The sequence below is a fragment of the Bufo gargarizans genome, chromosome 6 (genome assembly GCF_014858855.1).
Source record: "Bufo gargarizans isolate SCDJY-AF-19 chromosome 6, ASM1485885v1, whole genome shotgun sequence".
In the NCBI taxonomy this organism is placed as follows: Eukaryota; Metazoa; Chordata; class Amphibia; order Anura; family Bufonidae; genus Bufo; species Bufo gargarizans.
The window spans coordinates 74,958,979-74,976,908 of NC_058085.1; the positions used below are offsets into that span (position 1 = coordinate 74,958,979).

The 17,930-nt window shown below is 41.8% G+C and overlaps 1 protein-coding gene across 2 annotated transcripts in view; it reads right to left on the reverse strand.

The window, feature by feature from the left end:
• Nucleotides 1-17,930, reverse strand: part of PCIF1 (phosphorylated CTD interacting factor 1) — a 78,961-nt gene that overhangs the window by 43,312 nt on the left and 17,719 nt on the right. For both annotated transcript variants that reach the window (XR_006390520.1, XM_044299215.1), the window contains exons 5-8: nucleotides 17,765-17,871; nucleotides 15,240-15,415; nucleotides 5,744-5,891; nucleotides 5,575-5,658 (exon numbers count right to left, since the gene is read on the reverse strand). Coding sequence is in view for 1 of the 2 variants with exons in the window: in XM_044299215.1 (XP_044155150.1) it covers nucleotides 5,575-5,658; nucleotides 5,744-5,891; nucleotides 15,240-15,415; nucleotides 17,765-17,871 (515 nt within the window). In the remaining variant the exon portion in view is untranslated. The remainder of the gene's footprint in view (nucleotides 1-5,574; nucleotides 5,659-5,743; nucleotides 5,892-15,239; nucleotides 15,416-17,764; nucleotides 17,872-17,930) is intronic.

Here is a 17,930-nt window from a genome sequence, read left to right on the forward strand (position 1 = left end):
GGGGGCTTCAAATGGGAAATGGTGTCTAAAAACCAGTCCAGCAAAATCTGCCTTCTAAAAACCATATGGCGTTCTTTCCTTCTGCGCCCTGCCGTGTGCCCTTACATCAGTTTGCAACCACATGTGGGGTGTTTATGTAAACCGCAGAATCAGGGTAACAAATATTGAGTTTTGTTTGGCTGTTAACCCTCGATGTGTTAAAGCAAAAAATGGATTAAAATGGATTAAAATGGAAAATCTACCAAAAAAGTGCAATTTAGAAATTCCATCTCCACTTTCCCTTAATTTTTTTAGAACACCTAAAAGGTGTGTGGGGGGGGGGGGGGTCCACTATGTAAGCCCCACAAAGTGACTTTAGACCTGAACTGGTCCTTAAAAAGTGGGTTTTGGAAATTTTCTTAAATTAAAATTCTAATAAATATTTTTATGAGTTATCACTTTGTTTTAAAAGCAGAGAAATTGAAATTTAGAAAATTGCAAATTTAAAAAAATTTGGGGTAAATTTGGGATTTTTCCATAAATAAAAGGTGAAATATATTGACTCAAATTTATGACTGTCATGAAGTAAAACGTGTAACGAGAAAATCTCAGAATGGCTTGGATAAGTAAAAGTGTTCCAAAGTTATTACCACATAAAGTGATACATGTCAGATTTTCAAAAATAAGCCTGGTCATGAAGGTGCAAAATGGCCCGGTCATTAACAAGGACTTGTCACGCTCCTCACATTCCCGTTTTAATAACTCCATGCATTCCCCATGTAATAACAATTCTGGAGCCTCTATTCTTATGTCTGTATGTTGTGCCATTCCTTTATTATTTGCACTTTTTTTTTTTTTTTTTATAAATATTTATTTATCACTTTTCATACATATATTTAAAACAGGAAGCCAACAATTCCCCAGTTACACAGTGGGGGTACACATTGCAGAATACAAATTGTTTACATCCTCATGCATTTCATAGTTACTATCGGTTAAGTTTTTGATCAACATGTATTACATAGTTATTTAGTGGACTCCCTTTACTACATATATTCCCCGTATCGAATTCATTTTACTTCACAAAACAAATACATCAAGAAAATGAACATACCCTCACCCCCGCCCTATCCCACCCATCCCCCCACCCTCTTGATTGTCCTGGGGGGCCTCTGCAGGCGATTTGTTTCCGTAGTCCTTTTTCAGGCTTCTATTTTCTATTTCTAACCAGTATCCCTCCTTCTTAATTTTTATCTATTTATTTATTTATTCCTCCTTTTCCCTTCCTTATTATCGCATTTTTTCTCCTGACTAATATACTCATATCTCTGCACTCTCTCACATAGATTTTTCCACTCTTCCACACTTGGAGGGCTGCTCGCTCCCCATCCTCTAGCCAGCACCACCCGCGCAAGCATTAAACCTTTTTCCCATTTCCTTTCACTTTCTCTGTTCACCCCAATTCTTCTGGTATCCCCCAGCACTGCTATGCTGATCTCTAGTGGGGCGAGATGTCCCGTTGCTCTACTAAGGTCCTGAAATACTTGCGCCCAATAGCCCTGCACAATATGGCAATACCAAATCAAATGATCAAAATCGGCCCCCACCTTACTACACTTCCAGCACTTTGCCTCCGATGTTTTATACATCTTGCTCAATGCCCAGGGGGTAATATAAGTCCGATGGAGGATAAAGAACTGCGTCAGTCGAAAGTTACTAGAAATGGTGCTCCTTTTTATATTTTTATAGATACTTCTCCAGTCCAGGATAGACGGTGCCACCTCTTGTGCCCATTTATTTTCACTATTAAATCTGATCACTCCTCCTAACCCCTTCTTTATTTTTTTTATAAATCTGTGAAATTGATACTTTACTCCCAACTCCCTGATAACAAAATTCAGCAAATTCAGAGTGTTTAGTGTTAAAATATTCTCTATTCTCTGTTAAATCAAACGCGTGTTTTAAACTAACATATCTAAACCAAGTAAGACCATCTACATCTGTGTTAACCCCCATTTCCTCTAAAGTCTTCACCTGTCCTTCCACCACCAACTGAGCCACAAACCTAATACCCTGTCTATCCCAAAATACATAATCTTCAGACTTCCAAAACTCTCTTAAATTCAGATTTCCCCAAATAGGAGTGAAGCTTAATAAATAATTTATACCCAATAATTTTTTAACCTTAACCCAGACTAGATGTATCATCTTACTAATTGGGCACTTCCTGCCCTTGATTCTTAGAGCACCAGTTTCTAAAAGGCTGACTATATTATATTGGAGACCTCCAATTTCCCCCTCCAAAAAACGTCGCAATCCATCGTCCTCCATCATTAACCACTGAAGCTGGGATGCATAATAGTAACCCCGGAAACATGGAACAGACAGGCCACCATCTTCCTCATCTAACCATAAATATTTTTGTTTCAGCCTGACCCTCTTTCTCCCCCAAATGAGATCATTTATTACTCCTTCTAATGCATTAAAGAAGTGATCCCCTATCCATACAGGACAGGAGGAGATAACATACAAAATCTGCGGCAGAAGAACCATCTTTATTATCGCGATTCGATCCGCCTGTCGGATTAACAGTTTTTGCCAGGTACATGTTTTTTCTCTAATCCTTTTTAAGAGAGGATCAATATTTAGTTCTAGATACTCCTGTATCCTCGAACTAACCTTGATGCCCAGATAATCAAACGATTCAGTGGATTTCAAAACTTTGACGTTAATTTCCTCCTGCCCTGTTTCATAACCGATTGGGAGCAACACCGATTTTGTCCAATTCACCCTAAAACCTGAGATTGAGCCAAACTGATTTACTATTCCTATGAGGTATGATACCGTTGGTATTCCCCCCGCCAGGAAAAACAAGATATCGTCGGCATAAAGGCCCATCTTATCCGATACACCTCTTCCCCCAAACCCCCTAATTTTGTTGTCCGCTCGGACCTTACAGGCTAGCGGCTCGACAAATATGGCAAACAATAATGGGGAGAGTGGACACCCCTGACGGGTTCCTCTCTGCAGGGGTATGGGCTCTGATATTACTCCATTTATTTTTATCCTGGCTTTCGACTTCTTATATAGCGTTTGCACCCATCCAATAAATTTTTCCCCCAAATTAAACTCGTGCATAATCCTCCAGAGGTATGCCCACTCCACCCTGTCGAACGCTTTCTCAGCGTCCAGAGACAGGATGGAGTGGGCACCCTCCCCACCCCTCTGCAGATTCAGAAACGTCCGTCGGATATTCGTCTGGGCCTGGCGTCTAGGTACAAACCCTGATTGATCCGGGTGTATTAACTTCTCAATAACTCTTTTTAGGCGATTTGCAAGTAACTTGGCGCATAATTTAAAATCTGTGTTGAGAAGAGAGATGGGGCGATACGAGTCCACCCTTTTCTCATTATTATTATTTGCACTTTAAGTTATGAATCAATTGCTATTAGCCTTCAGTAAGGGTATAGGGGGGAGGTAACCAGTTGGGGGGGTGTACCTCCACAGACTCTCACTATCCAATCAGTGCCGTCATTTTCAGACTGTGCAGGTACACGCCCCCAACTGGTTACCTCCCTTCTGTACCTTTACTGAAGGCTAATAGGAATTTCTTCATACCTTCTAGTAGAAATAAAACAGGAATGGCACAACATACAGACATAAAAATAGATGTTCCAGAATTGTTATTACATGGGGAATGCATTAAGCTATTAAAACAGGAATGTCAGGAGTGGCGACAGGTTCTCTTTAAGGGGTTAAGTTTAATCTTTTTGCACTATAAACAGATACACAGAAAACTAGAAAATACATAAACTTTATTGTAGTCTGAGGTAAAATAAAGCATATATAAATCCCCATAAACAATCCACACAGAACAGGGAACAAAACAAGGGAGGACACCTGGTGGAGCAGCATCCACAAAGCGACTAGTATGTGAAATCGTCACATGACTGAGTATACACAGCAATTCAAAGAGTAAGGGGCTCACAGAGAGTGCATGAGAATACAGACAGACAACTGAACCTGAAAAATCATAAAAATGTAACACCGGAAAATTAAGGGACAATAGATGCAGGCCACCGACAGTGACCCACCACGCCCAATGCGTTTCACAGGATGCCCCGCCACTCCAGCAAGCAAGGCTTCCTGCAAATTTGCACATTTTCACGTTCAATTGTCTATTTATTCTCATGCCCTCGCTATGAGCCATTTACTCTTTGTGGATGCTGTTTTTTGTCCACCAGGTGTCCCCCTTGTTCCGTTCTCAGTATTATGTGTATTTTTTTTAAACTATTTTGTGTACGTGGATTTATATACTGTCACCTTGGACTAGAATGAAGTTTATATATTTTTTTTCCCCTCTAATTGGCATTTTTGTATGACTGTCATGGACAGCTAATCTGTGTCTTCACCACTTGTGCTTACCCTTTATGGTGTAGGCTTACAGTGTTGACACTTTTTAAAATCTGTCTTTTTATACTTATGCCCCTCTATGCAATTTTGGGGTGTCGAGGCATCTGGGGGCCTAGCAAAGACCTCCCATGACTTTGTGTTTTATGCTGTGCATGTGGAACAGCCTAATAGAGATCCTGTCAATTTTACACTGACAGGTTACAATGTACCGGTACACAGAGCATACCAAAGCATTATATAAGCGATCGCCTGATCGCATTGTGAAGTCCCCTAGTAGGACTTAAAAAATATTACATATACGTTAAGTTTAAACAATAAATTTCCATATAAGGTGGCTTTATTTTGTACAACAAGTAAAAACATACACACATGGTGTCAACTCAATCGCCACGACCTATATAATAAAGTTAATTGCTAATTAAACCCGGCGAGCAACAAAAATAAATAAATAAATTGGAATTGTTTCCCATTCCTCTCCCCTATTTGCATAATATGTGCTACTGTTAAGTAATAGTACAAATTGAAATGTTAGTTTATGCCACACAGTAAATTTAAAAAGCAAAACCAATAATACCATTGCTTTTTTTTCCAGTTCTACCCTTAAATAGTGACCACGCACACTATCGCATTTCAAGTGCTATAACTTTTTTGTTTTTTCATCAATGTACTTGTATGAGGTCTTACTTTCTGCAGGACAAGTTATAGTTTTTAATGAACCATTTTAAGTACATGTAATGATTGATTAAAGCCAGCTGTTTAGCTAAAGACCCCCTTTGTTTACGTCAGTAAAAAGGTGTATTAGTGGTCAGTAAGGGGTTAAAAAAATTAAATCTGTAAGTTACATGTACCCCAAAACGGTGCAATAAAAAAAAATACAGCTTGTCCTACAAAAATACTTATTCATGCGGCCCATGCATATTTGGTACTGCGGCAATCATACCCAGCCATCGAATAAAATCAAAATGGTAGTTATGTTGCACCATCAGTGCAAAAGTTATATGTACCCCAAAATGGTGCCAATGAAAAATACAACTCATGCTGCGAAAAAGCAAGTCCACAAATGGTTATGTCAAAGGAAAAATTTAAAAAAAGTTAAGGCTGAATGCAGCAGCACAAAAACTAAAAACCCAGTGGGCCCCAATGCCAAAATAGACTTGGTACTTAAATGGTTGAGGGTCTCACCTGGATTCAATAAGTCGCTTGGCGGCCTCTGCATATTTAAATAGCAATCGTTTTGCTTCCTCTCGATGTTTGATACGTGATAACCTGGAAGAATTAAGAAGTCGAATTTGCGAAATAGAAAAAAAGTCTATGTGTTCTGTCTGTACATAACCGCGAGGCTGATCATCACCTTATTGGAACATCATTCATAATCTCTCTGAACATGGATGGAGACACTGCTGGATCACAGTCGCTTGGGAGAAGGGGGTCTGGTCCACGATCTAGGACCTTCCTCTCCAACAGCCAACGGTTAAATGACTCCCGCGGTGGTTCAATGCCTTAAAGAGAAAAATGGAATGCTTTTAGCATTATTTTACATTAAAACACATTAATCTTTAGATTGGTTTGCAAGAGAACACCACAGCACAATCAATTCATATTTCTTATACAGAAAAATACTCTTACAGGGAACCTGTCACAGATGAGGAGCTGAGCAGACTATAGTCTTATTCAGTATAACTTGCTATTTATTAATTTAAATACCCGCTTTTCTATTCTTAGGAGTCCAGTGGGCGGCCCTACTCTGATCAGTCATACATAAAACTACACTCCTCAACACTGAAATCACAGGATGGATGGACAAGGTAACGATATGCAAATGTTAAATCAATGGAAACAGTATTCAAAACATTTTGATTTATTCACTAGTGAGTATGAGCACCACTTGCAGAAACACACGCACTTACACACCTCAGCATGCTATCAATTAGGTTATTAATGGCTGTCCGGTTCTCAGTAAACTTGATTTCAATTAAAACAACGATCCCGATTAGTTTACTGCAATGCAGTCACTCTCTTGGATTTTAATAGATTTCCTCCAGTTTACACACTTGGGGAATAATACACTGTAAACCTGCTAGGATTTCCAAGCTGTGGCTCTGATGGTGATCAGAACATACTGAGGGTTGTAGTGTCAATAGCTGGAGAGCCACTGGTTGCAGAGTACTGGTATAACACCTCCAATGCATAACCTACTTGACCGATTCCAGTATTCGGTTCAGGCCGTCCCCATTACAGATGGTAATCCAATAAAGCTTCGCAGGATTATTACCTGATGTCAGGATCAATTCGGGGACACAAATTCTGCAGTTTGAGGACTGTGCTCAGCACCAGCTGATTCTCAATGTACTGGCCAGGTTGGGGCTGGATCTCCACCGGTCCCCATTATAGTTAAAGTGAGTCTTTCACCTAAAATCACCATTTTAGAACACTAACATCAGGATCTCCATTACATTCCCCATATTAGAATGGTACTTTCCATATTGCTGGCCATCGTCGATTTTCTCAGAAAAACACTTATTCAAGGTGCCAGGCGCAGCATTTATGCAGCCGTTTCCCAGGCCCCTCGTCACTTTTCAAACGAAACGCCGTTCAACAGATTCGCCACGCCTGCGCACGTCATTCCCCATTATGGGCAGAGGCACAAGGCCGGCTAGATCGGGATGTATGGGCCGGCACATGCGCATTAAGCGCTCTTGTGCCTCTGCCCATAATGGGGAATGAAGTGCGCAGGCGCGGCAAATCTGTTGAACGGCGCTGGCGCTGGATTTGTCACTAAGAAGAGGATGTAAATCAGAAGAACCTAGGGCGGGCCAGAGGGGTGAAAGGGGAGGTGTTTCGTATAAAAAGCGAGAAGGGGCCTGGGCAACAGCAGCTGGGCACCTTCAGAAGCTAATTAACATTGAAAAAAAGTGTTTTTCTGAGAAAATCGGCGATGGACAGCAATATGGAAGGTACTATTCTAATATGGGGAATGTAATGGAGATCCTGATGTTAGTGTGCTATAATGGTGATTTTAGGTGAAAGACTCCCTTTAATGCAATGCAACATGGTAACTGATTGGAGTCGCACGATTTCATTCCCTCTTCCGATCCCCAAAGACGCCGCAATCGCTATTGTCCATGGCATCATTGCGGATTCCATTTATTGCGGCCAGATGCCTGCTGTATTATACAGCCAGCACCTGCTATGAACTTTATGTAGCAAGCCAAACGTGTGAGCTCGCTCCACACTGTACCTTAAGCATAATGACTTACAGTACATATATGTTATCCAACCCCTATAAAGCCCCCCAAAATGCCCAGGACCCTAACACTGGTTATACTTATCCCGCTTCCCAGCACCTATGTCGCTCCTGATCCCTGCATGGCCACCACATCTCCCCGTTGCATACAGGTGTCGCTAGGGCAGCTTGTTCCCAGTGTGGCTAGCTATTGGCTGCCCCTCTGTCGACTGATGTTTTGATCCGTGCAAAGGGAAATTCAACGGCGGGCGTGCGGGCATCAGAAGCGGCACGGGTGACGGGGAGAGGGCTAAGTATAACCAGCGTGATGGGCCTGGGCATTATTAGGGGTTGGATAACCCCTTTAATGGGTTATCTTAAAGGGGTTGGCAAGCTTATATGACTAGCTGCACATATCCTGGTAACAGCACATGCATGCAGCTAGTAATAAGCATTAAAAAAGTATTGGCACTGATTATAAATAATTCAGGTTTACATGTAGGTCTCCAGACCCGAGTGCCAGTGCTGGGAACATGGCTGCTGATGAACAGTTCAATCAGCGGCCTCCATTCACTTATAGTGGATACGGTCAGAGGAACTAGAGCATACGCAGTCCACAGTATAAGTGAATAGAGGCCACTGATGGACTGAACTCTCCATCAGCAGCCAAGTACCCAGCGCAGTGCAAGCATGCAGCTAGTAATATAAACTGGCCAACCCCCTTTAGGCCACATGCACATGGGTGCGGGTGAACGCACATAAGATCCACACGAATTTCTGTACGTTTCTGCAGCGTATCCATACCAAAATCCACAATGTCCAACAGCGGTTTTTGGTGGACTTCACTCACCCAAAATGATGTACTGATTTATTTTTTAAGATTTGTTTTGCTGGCAACTTTCCTCTACAAAATGATACAAATGTAGCCGATTTCAGCTACCATTAAAAGCAGCTTAGGTGCTTACTGTGTTTATGTGTTGAATTAAATGGTAAGAAAGGGATGCAAATGAGCTCTAACAAGCTCTGCCTCTGATGCCACCAGATGTAAGGCAGCTATCCTATAAGTCAATGTTCAACGCTTTAACCACCTCAGCCCCCCTAGCTTAAACCCCCTTAATGACCAGACCACTTTTTACACTTCTGCCCTACACTACGTTCACTGTTTATTGCTCAGTCATGCAACTTACCACCCAAATTAATTTTACCTCCTTTTCTTCTCACTAATAGAGCTTTCATTTGGTGGCATTTCATTGCTGCTGACATTTTTACTTTTTTTGTTATTAATCCAAATTTAACGAAATTTTTGCAAAAAAATGACATTTTTCACTTTCAGTTGTAAATTATTTTTTTTTTAAACGACATTTATATATAAATTTTTTCGCTAAATTTATTGCTCTACTTGACTGATAAAAAAAATGTTTGGGTAAAAAAAAAATGGTTTGGGTAAAAGTTATAGCGTTTACAAACTATGGTACAAAAATGTGAATTTCCGCTTTTTGAAGCAGCTCTGACTTTCTGAGCACCTGTCATGTTTTCTGAGGTTCTACAATGCCCAGACAGTAGAAACACCCCACAAATAACCCAATTTCGGAAAGTAGACACCCTAAGGTATTCGCTGATGGGCATAGTGAGTTCATAGAACTTTTTATTTTTTGACACAAGTTAAATTATGATTTTCTTTTTTTTCCTTACAAAGTCTCATATTCCACTAACTTGTGACAAAAAATAAAAACTTCCATGAACTCACTAGGCCCATCACAAAATACCTTGGGGTGTATTCTTTCCAAAATGGGGTCACTTGTGGGGTAGTTATACTGCCCTGGCTTTTTAGGGGCCCAAATGTGTGAGAAGTAGTTTGAAATCAAAATGTGTAAAAAATGCCCTGTGAAATCCTAAAGGTGCTGTTTGGAATATGTGCCCCTTTGCCCACCTAGGCTGGAAAAAAGTGTTGCACATGTGGTATCGCCGTACTAATGAGAAGTTGGGCAATGTGTTTAGGGGTGTCATTTTACATATACCCATGCTGGGTGAGAAATATCTTGGTCAAATGACAACTTTGTATAAAAAAAAATAAAAAAGGGAAAAATTGTCTTTTGCCAAGATATTTCTCTCACCCAGCATGGGTATATATAAGGAGACACCCCAAAACAGCTGATGTAGAGGGAAATTAGGATCGGGCATGTTGCATTTCAATGCCCAACTCCTGTTCTCGGGGAGATAAGTTGCTGCCAAGGCTGCCTCTGACACTTTTCTCATGTGTATAGTATGGTCATCTTAAGCAACTGCTGGTGGACAGACAATTTTTTTTATAATTATGTTTATGTGGGGGATTTGGAGCTCTATATCAGATAGTGGAGCTCTGACTGCTATAAAATATAAGATCACACAGAATGTTGGACTTAAAGGCTATGTAGAATTTTTATTTACGATTGAATCTTACTCATTTTTGGCTAAAAGTCATATTTTCAATTGGCCTTTATTAAAAATATTGAGCCATTCTATCACAAAAGGTTAACCGTTTTTCTAACTGTGCGACTGGTACTTTTAGGCTACTTTCACACTCGCGTTTTGGCTTTCCGTTTGTGAGATCAGTTTTGCCCTAATGCATTCTGAGTGGAAAAGGTTCCACTCAGAATGCATCAGTTTGCCTCTGTTCCGTCCCCATTACCGTCTGGAGGCGGACACCAAAACGCTGCCTGCAGCGTTTTGCTGTCTGATGAAGCAGAGCCAAACGGATCCATCTTGACACACAATGTAAGTCAATGGCGACGGATCTGTTTTCTCCGACACAATCTGGCACAATATAAATCTGATCAGTCTCCCATTGACCTTCAATTGTGTTCATGACGGATACGTTATTGCTATAGAAGACATAATACAACCGGATCCGTTCATGACGGATGCATGCGGTTGTATTATTGTAACGGAAGCTCTTTTGCAGATCCATGACGGATCTGCAAAAAACGCTACTTTCATCTAATAAACCTCAACTCTAAAATACTATGAGGTCCTAAACACTTATTTAAAGCCAGTCTTATCAGTAAGATAACAGCCGAGCTTTAATGAGTGTTTATAATGTCAGAGCAGAGATCAGGAGCCCGTCAGCTCCCCAACTGACAGAGGGTGCTATTACAGCATCTCAGCTCTGCATAGAAAAAAGGGCTCCACATTTTTTAATAAAGACCAATTTAAAAAATGTTTTTTTAGCACAAAATGAGTAGAATGCAATACAAAAAATTTGATGTCATGTACTATATGATGTCAGATTTTCATTTTTATATAACCCCTTTAAATCTGACATAACTGCTCTGCGTGACGCTGGTGTGATGGACAGTATAAGACTTGCTCCCATGAGTTACTCTCCTTCCAGTGCAATCTATGAACAGGTTTATCCTACAATACAACTTATCAGGAAGGAGAAAGGACTCCTTAAAATCTGTCACTTTCTTTGCCCAAATAGGTTACAGGTTTACATTGCAGAATACATATCATATGGAGAAATAAAGAGAAGAGAAAGCAAGTGACATAAAAAAGTCAGCAGTTCTACAGGTGTCACTGGGATCTGTATGTGACCTTTATGCCTCATTGTTAATAACAGAAACTAATCAATTTCTACAGAATGGAGAACCTACCCCTATGTACACTGTAGGCCATGGACTGACTAACCACAAAGACCTCACAGAATCTGTGTATTCGGGAAATGCCGTGGGAATGACAGACATAGCCAAATGCAATGTCTTTGAGAAGCACTATACCTGTAGGTTTATACATGAATTAATGAATGTACATACATTATATGTGTGGACACCTGACCCACACACGTATATAAGCTTCAACATCCAAAACCAGCTATAGCAACCTTTCACCTGGGGAGGCTTCCCACAAGATTTCAGAGCGAGTCTGTGGGAATTTGTCCCCATTCAAACGTATATGTGAGGTCAGGCACTGATGTTGGATGAGAAGATCGAGCTCACAATCTGTGTTCTAATTTATCTCAAAAGTGTAGGATATGGTGGAGGTCAGGGCTCTGTGGAGCCACTTGAGTCTCTTCACAAATAAACTTGTTAATCAATCGTTGTCTTCATGGGCCTCATTTTGTGCACAGAGGCAAAGCTATACCGCACCAGAAAGGGTCTTTGTTGCCACAAAGTTAAAAGTGACGATTGTCTAAATGCATGGTGTAGCTAGACATAAGGCCTTGCAAAAAAATCTTTTAATAGCCCAAAAATGGAGAGGGGAGACATGACTGATACCTTTATATATGTTCAAGATAACATGTTGAATCTCTGCTCTTTCTAATTCACCTGTTGTCTGTGACTGATAGCACTCCCGGTGTAAGGGTGCATACCTGGATAGCAGTTTTACTGATAAAGACAGCCGCTGCGTACAACTGTATTCTGGAAAAGTAAAGACTTAAAGTATAAGTTACAAGCCTTGCTGAAGTGAGTCTATCGCTTTGTGGCCGACTGTTCTTACTCCTAGGTGCTTCAAGTGTATAATAATAGCACTTACAGGTGACCAGACAGATTTGCAGATCAGAATGCATCTATCCGCAATGGATGTGGCTGCCCGCTTGTACAGTGATCCCTCAGGATACAATGGCCTCAGAATACAATATTTTCAACTTACAAGGGTTCTTCCCTGGACTACCGTAAATTGAAGCTAGACCCAACAACCAACATGGCTATTTCGCTAGTAAAACACCTATACTGGTTGTCTAGTAGCTCCTCTTTACATTAATATAAACTTTTCATTCCTGCTGGATCCACTTCTGGCTTTGAGTCAGAAGATTGCACAACCCTAATACATCCGATGGCCATCAAATTGTAAAAAAATAAATTAAAGAAGATTACACTCTTGATTTCCACTGTGCTCCACTTCTGGCTGACATCCTGACACAGTAGGAAATGGCTTCATCAGTCACCCGCCTCTGCCTGAGCAGCATTCCCAGCTATTTCCTGTTGTGTCGGGACGTCAGGCAGAAGTAGAGTGCAGCGGGGACATGGGGCAAGATAGGAACAGGAATGAATTGTGGTTTGCGAGGTGATTATGATCTCGATTTCTTTTTAGCCATTTGATGGCCATGGGACATGTGCTTTTCTTCTTAATTACCCCTTACCAGAATGGCAATTGCAATCTTCTCCAACCACAAAAAATAAACATTCTGTTATATTGATATTGTAGTGTTTGCATATCGCCGGATAAGTTTTGTTTTCCAGGTGGAATAGGGGTTAATAGATTAATATAATACTTGTTACCGGACACTGAGTCTGCCCTCTATGTAAGGGCTTGTTCACACGACCGTAAGGCTTTTTCAGTGTTTTGCGGGCCGTTTTTAACGGATCCGTTTTTTGTTTCAGTAGTGTTTCTCATTCCATTCAGTTTTTCCGTATGTTATATACAGGATACAGTAATTACATAGAAAAAATTGGGCTGGCCATAAAATTTTCAATAGATGGTTCCGCAAAAATGGAATGGATACGGAAGACATACGGAGTACATTCCGTATGTGTTCCTTTTTTTTTTTTTTGCGGACCCATTGACTTGAATGGAGCCACGGAACGTGATTTGTGGGCAATAATAGGACATGTTATATCTTTGAACAGAACGGGAAAAAAGGAAATGGAATGCATACGGAGTACATTCCGTTTTTTTTTTGCAGAACCATTGAAATGAATGGTTCCATATACGGACCCTATACGGAACTCAAAAAACGGCCCGTATACGGAATGCAGAAAAACGTTTGTGTGAACAAGCCCTAAGCAATGTGGTCTGTTGGCATTACAAGCATTTACTGCACTGAAAATTTAACACAAAAATCAGTGCGGAAGGAACACAAAATCAGCATGCTACTCTTGACAGTTACCAGCACCGCTACTCCCCTAATGCTGACAGTAAATTACTTGTGCTGGAAAATACACAGGCCTCCGGATGGAGCTGTAATACACAGACAGATTAGTGCTCCTCAGCGAGGCCTTCCCCTGCAGCGGTCTATATCTGGATTAGGGCTGCAGTAAACGATTATTTTAGAAATCGAGTATTCTATTGATTATTTTTTACGATTAATCGAGTAATCCAATAAGAAAAAATGAATTAATAGACGGTTTTCCTTTATAAAAACTCATCAGACCCCCTGCCATCAGTCTCCAACACCCTTTGTTCCCCCTGTGCGATCAGCCCAAGTGCATCAGCGCCACAATCCCCCAGTGCCATCAGCGCCACAATCCCCCAGTGCCATCAGCGCCACAATCCCCCAGTGCCATCAGCGCCACAATCCCCCAGTGCCATCAGCGCCACAATCCCCCAGTGCCATCAGCGCCACAATCCCCCAGTGCCATCAGCGCCACAATCCCCCAGTGCCATCAGCGCCACAATCCCCCAGTGCCATCAGCGCCACAATCCCCCAGTGCCATCAGCTCCACAATCCCCCAGTGCCATCAGCTCCACAATCCCCCAGTGCCATCAGCTCCACAATCCCCCAGTGCCATCAGCTCCACAATCCCCCAGTGCCATCAGCTCCACAATCCCCCAGTGCCATCAGCTCCACAATCCCCCAGTGCCATCAGCTCCACAATCCCCCAGTGCCATCAGCTCCACAATCCCCCAGTGCCATCAGCTCCACAATCCCCCAGTGCCATCAGCTCCACAATCCCCCAGTGCCATCAGCGCCACAATCCCCCAGTGCCATCAGCTCCACAATCCCCCAGTGCCATCAGCTCCACAATCCCCCAGTGCCATCAGCTCCCCCCTGTGCCATCAGCTTGCCCAAATATGAACTGCAGACACCTAATTCCACCTGTTATTCGACAATCCCTTCCAGAAAACCAATGTGGACATGAACTGAACGGTTTCCCTACTTTATGGTGCAGAAAAATCAGAGCATTACTACAGGTAATAATAATAGATATAACAGCAGGGCTGTATATTCCTTTTCTAGTAGCCTCACTGTATCAGACGATCCACATTGCCGGGCCACCCACACCTGCACAGGGTGCAACCCCAGCTACACCTTGGCATGAATATACATATGGGGAAATCAGTACAGTACCTGCTGCACCGATCTCCAAATGATCACTATGAAACTCCGTTAAACTGAAATACACAAAAGTGATTTCCAGAGCCACGCTCCCATCCCCATAGCAACCACAAGCCATTGCGGTCGCTAGAGGGTGAGCGGCATACTACGTGCCTACATACAAAGTAGACGGCGGCCATTTTCTTGAAGAACAGACAGAAGCGCACAGACTGGTTCAAGCAGCAGGAGAGATGAGAGGCCGCAGCTGTGCCTGGCGGAGGTAGCAATGCAGTACGGGCCGGCGGGTCCCCACGGAGCAGTGAGTAATAGCAAACGCTTCACTCCCGCTCCGTGGTCACATGACATGACACAAACGAATCCTCGATGCACAAATTTTTTTTGGTGTCAATTTGTCGAATCACTCGATTCAATCGAGTAATCGTTTTAGCCCTAATCTGGATGATTAATTGAACCAACATATGACTATTTTTTATTTATTTTTTGCAAAAAAAGTGCACCTAATGTTTTTAAAATATGCTATGTCCAACACAAGAAGCTTGGGACTGTAAACAAACACAGAAAGCATGTAGATTACTTTAGGGTACATACCCTCTCTCTGCTGACAAAGCTCCCGATAATGTTGCCGTAGTTTAAGGATAAGTTGTGAACGGAGCAGTTCCACTTCAGGATGTGGTGGTAGCGACTCTGATGGAGGTGGCAGAAGGTGTGAAGCTGAAGGTGGCTTGACCACTACATTACTCTGTATGTCCAAATCCCAAAAAACACTAATGACACAAAAAAAGTTTGAAAAAGATCATTATTTCTGCAGCAGAAGCCTCCCACTCTCCCCTGTCTGCAGTGTTAACCCCAACTACTCAACCATTTAGCAGTATAAAGTTGAAGAGATCAGCAGATTAACTGTGTTTTCTGCAGGATTTCTACAAATCTGCAGACTGACAAACCAAGAGGGTGAACTGTATCTGATTACTTGTCACTCGGTTCTAGGTTTACTATTCTTCTAATTCTTCCTTGAAATATTGCGTACATGGGAAGTATGGAGCGGGTTCCATCCACAGCAGGTGCAGCTGTGTTATACAGCTGACATCCGCCCGTCAATAGTGACCATGGCTTAGTTTATATAACTTGAGTGGTGACATGCCATCTATGCCGCATGTGACGACTGCAGTCAATCATTGGACATATACTGCTGAGGCCAGCGATTGCCTGAAGCGCTCTACAGGACGTCATGGCTGCATTGGCCAGGAAGATCGGAGCAGTGGCACTGGAGTGGATTCTCTATAGATTATGGGGGTAATTTATTACACCTACATTAGCAGCGCAAAGGTCATCTGCGCCGCAATCTGCGACTTTTCCCCGTTCAAACCAGGTCTAAAAAAGTGGGCATTAGTATAACTATGCGGCACACGGAATATTCTTTGCAATTTAAAGGTAATTTTATTTAGTGACTTTCACAGTAAGAGGTTCATGATCCATAGGAAAGTTATAGGAAATTAAATGCTATCCCTTCATCCCTGACCACAGAAACCCCAAGCCGCTGAAAAAGGTCCCTATGGACCGAAACGTCCGGCTCATATATGGCGAGTGGTTACGCAGCATTTAATTTCCTATAAACTAGATCATGAACCTCTTATTGCGAAAGTCAGTAAATAAAATGACCTTTAAATTGCAAAGAATATTCCGTGTGCCGCATATTCATACTATGGTTGGATGATCGTCTGTACTTTTCTGGCACCAGGAAGAGCAAAACTGTGCGCAGTACTCCATTCTTTAATATAAAAAAGTTGACATGGCATGGAAACTACTTTTTCCCTTATGTAAATGGAAAAGTAAAAAGGTGATGGCTCTTGGAAGGCAAAGAGTAAAAAAAAAAAACTTTTTTATTTACTATGTAAAAAAGGTAAACAACAATACAGAAGTAACATAATTGGTATCACCACGTATATAAAGGTCCCTTTACAAGTATGATACAGCAGCAGATTGTCGGGAAGGAATGGCCTGCTCGCTGGTGGAGAAGACCGCTGCATTTACATGCAACGATCTCCTCCACAGTATGTGGAGGGTCGATAGCTAATGACATCGCATGTCCCCATACAGACTAATTGCTTGCAGGTAGCAGATGCTGTTTAGCATGATCTACTGTGGGCAAACGATCATTTTTGTGACAGTGCAAACGACCTATTACCCATTTCACTCGTTCATCGGGTAATCGTGGTACATTTACATATTTTTGGATGCTCATTAGCCATTATCTGCGGTATTCTAAAGGTGCCCTTAACAGTCTCAATCACACACAGACATGCTGATGCAGCTAAGGCTACATTCACACAGCTTTATCAGTTTTGCAGTCTGCAAAATGATGATACCGGCCATGTGCATTTTGCACTTTTGGCAGGCACCATTGTCAAAATACCTATTCCTGTCCACAAAACAAACAAGAATGGGACATGATCTATGATTTGCGGCTCAGCCGCACAAATGTGGACAGCATACAGATGACATCCATGTGCTGTCTGCATTTTTGTTGGCCCCATAGAAATGAATAGATCCACGTGTGATTCGGAAAAAATTCTGATCAAGCGAGGACCAAAAATACAGATGTGTGAATGAGGCCTTATAGTAAGGGGTGGATAGTGGATTCCCATCGAATTTACTAAGCACTTCTCTTTAATGTTCCATGCTTCTCTGTATATAAGTAATAGTGACAGATTAGCAGGATCTCCTCTACTTTATATGTGATGTGTATAGGAGACATCATAGCAGTCGGTCTACAACCACTAGCTTAGGGACAACTGAGAATTACAGATAGAGTCTGCAGAGGGGAAAACTGGTGGTAAAGAAAGCCAAATACAAGTCATTTCTGTTACCAAGAGTGGCTCGTAGACTTGGTTGCCATTTTAAAGTGCACCATGTAAAACTACATTTTCTATTGCTGGCCACAACTGGTGATATCAGTTTATAGCCAGGGTTTTGTAAACACATTCCTGGGCAATGATCTGATTGTTCTGGCAGCGTTGTCCTCTGCATACAACAGTGGACTAAAAACCACTATGGTTTATACTTTATAATCACTAATTCTCCCTGTACATTTTTTCTTCATAAGTCTCATAACTCACTCCGTAGCTTTTATCAGGTTTGCAAATTGCTTTTCTTCCAAAGATACCCCAGGGACAGCTGGCGAACATGGCACAGCAGCTGGTGTGGTTGTAGGAGTAGACTCAATCTAGAAGTTAAAGATGAGGTTAAGATCAATGAACCTAAAAAGGAAGCTTCTCAGAACTG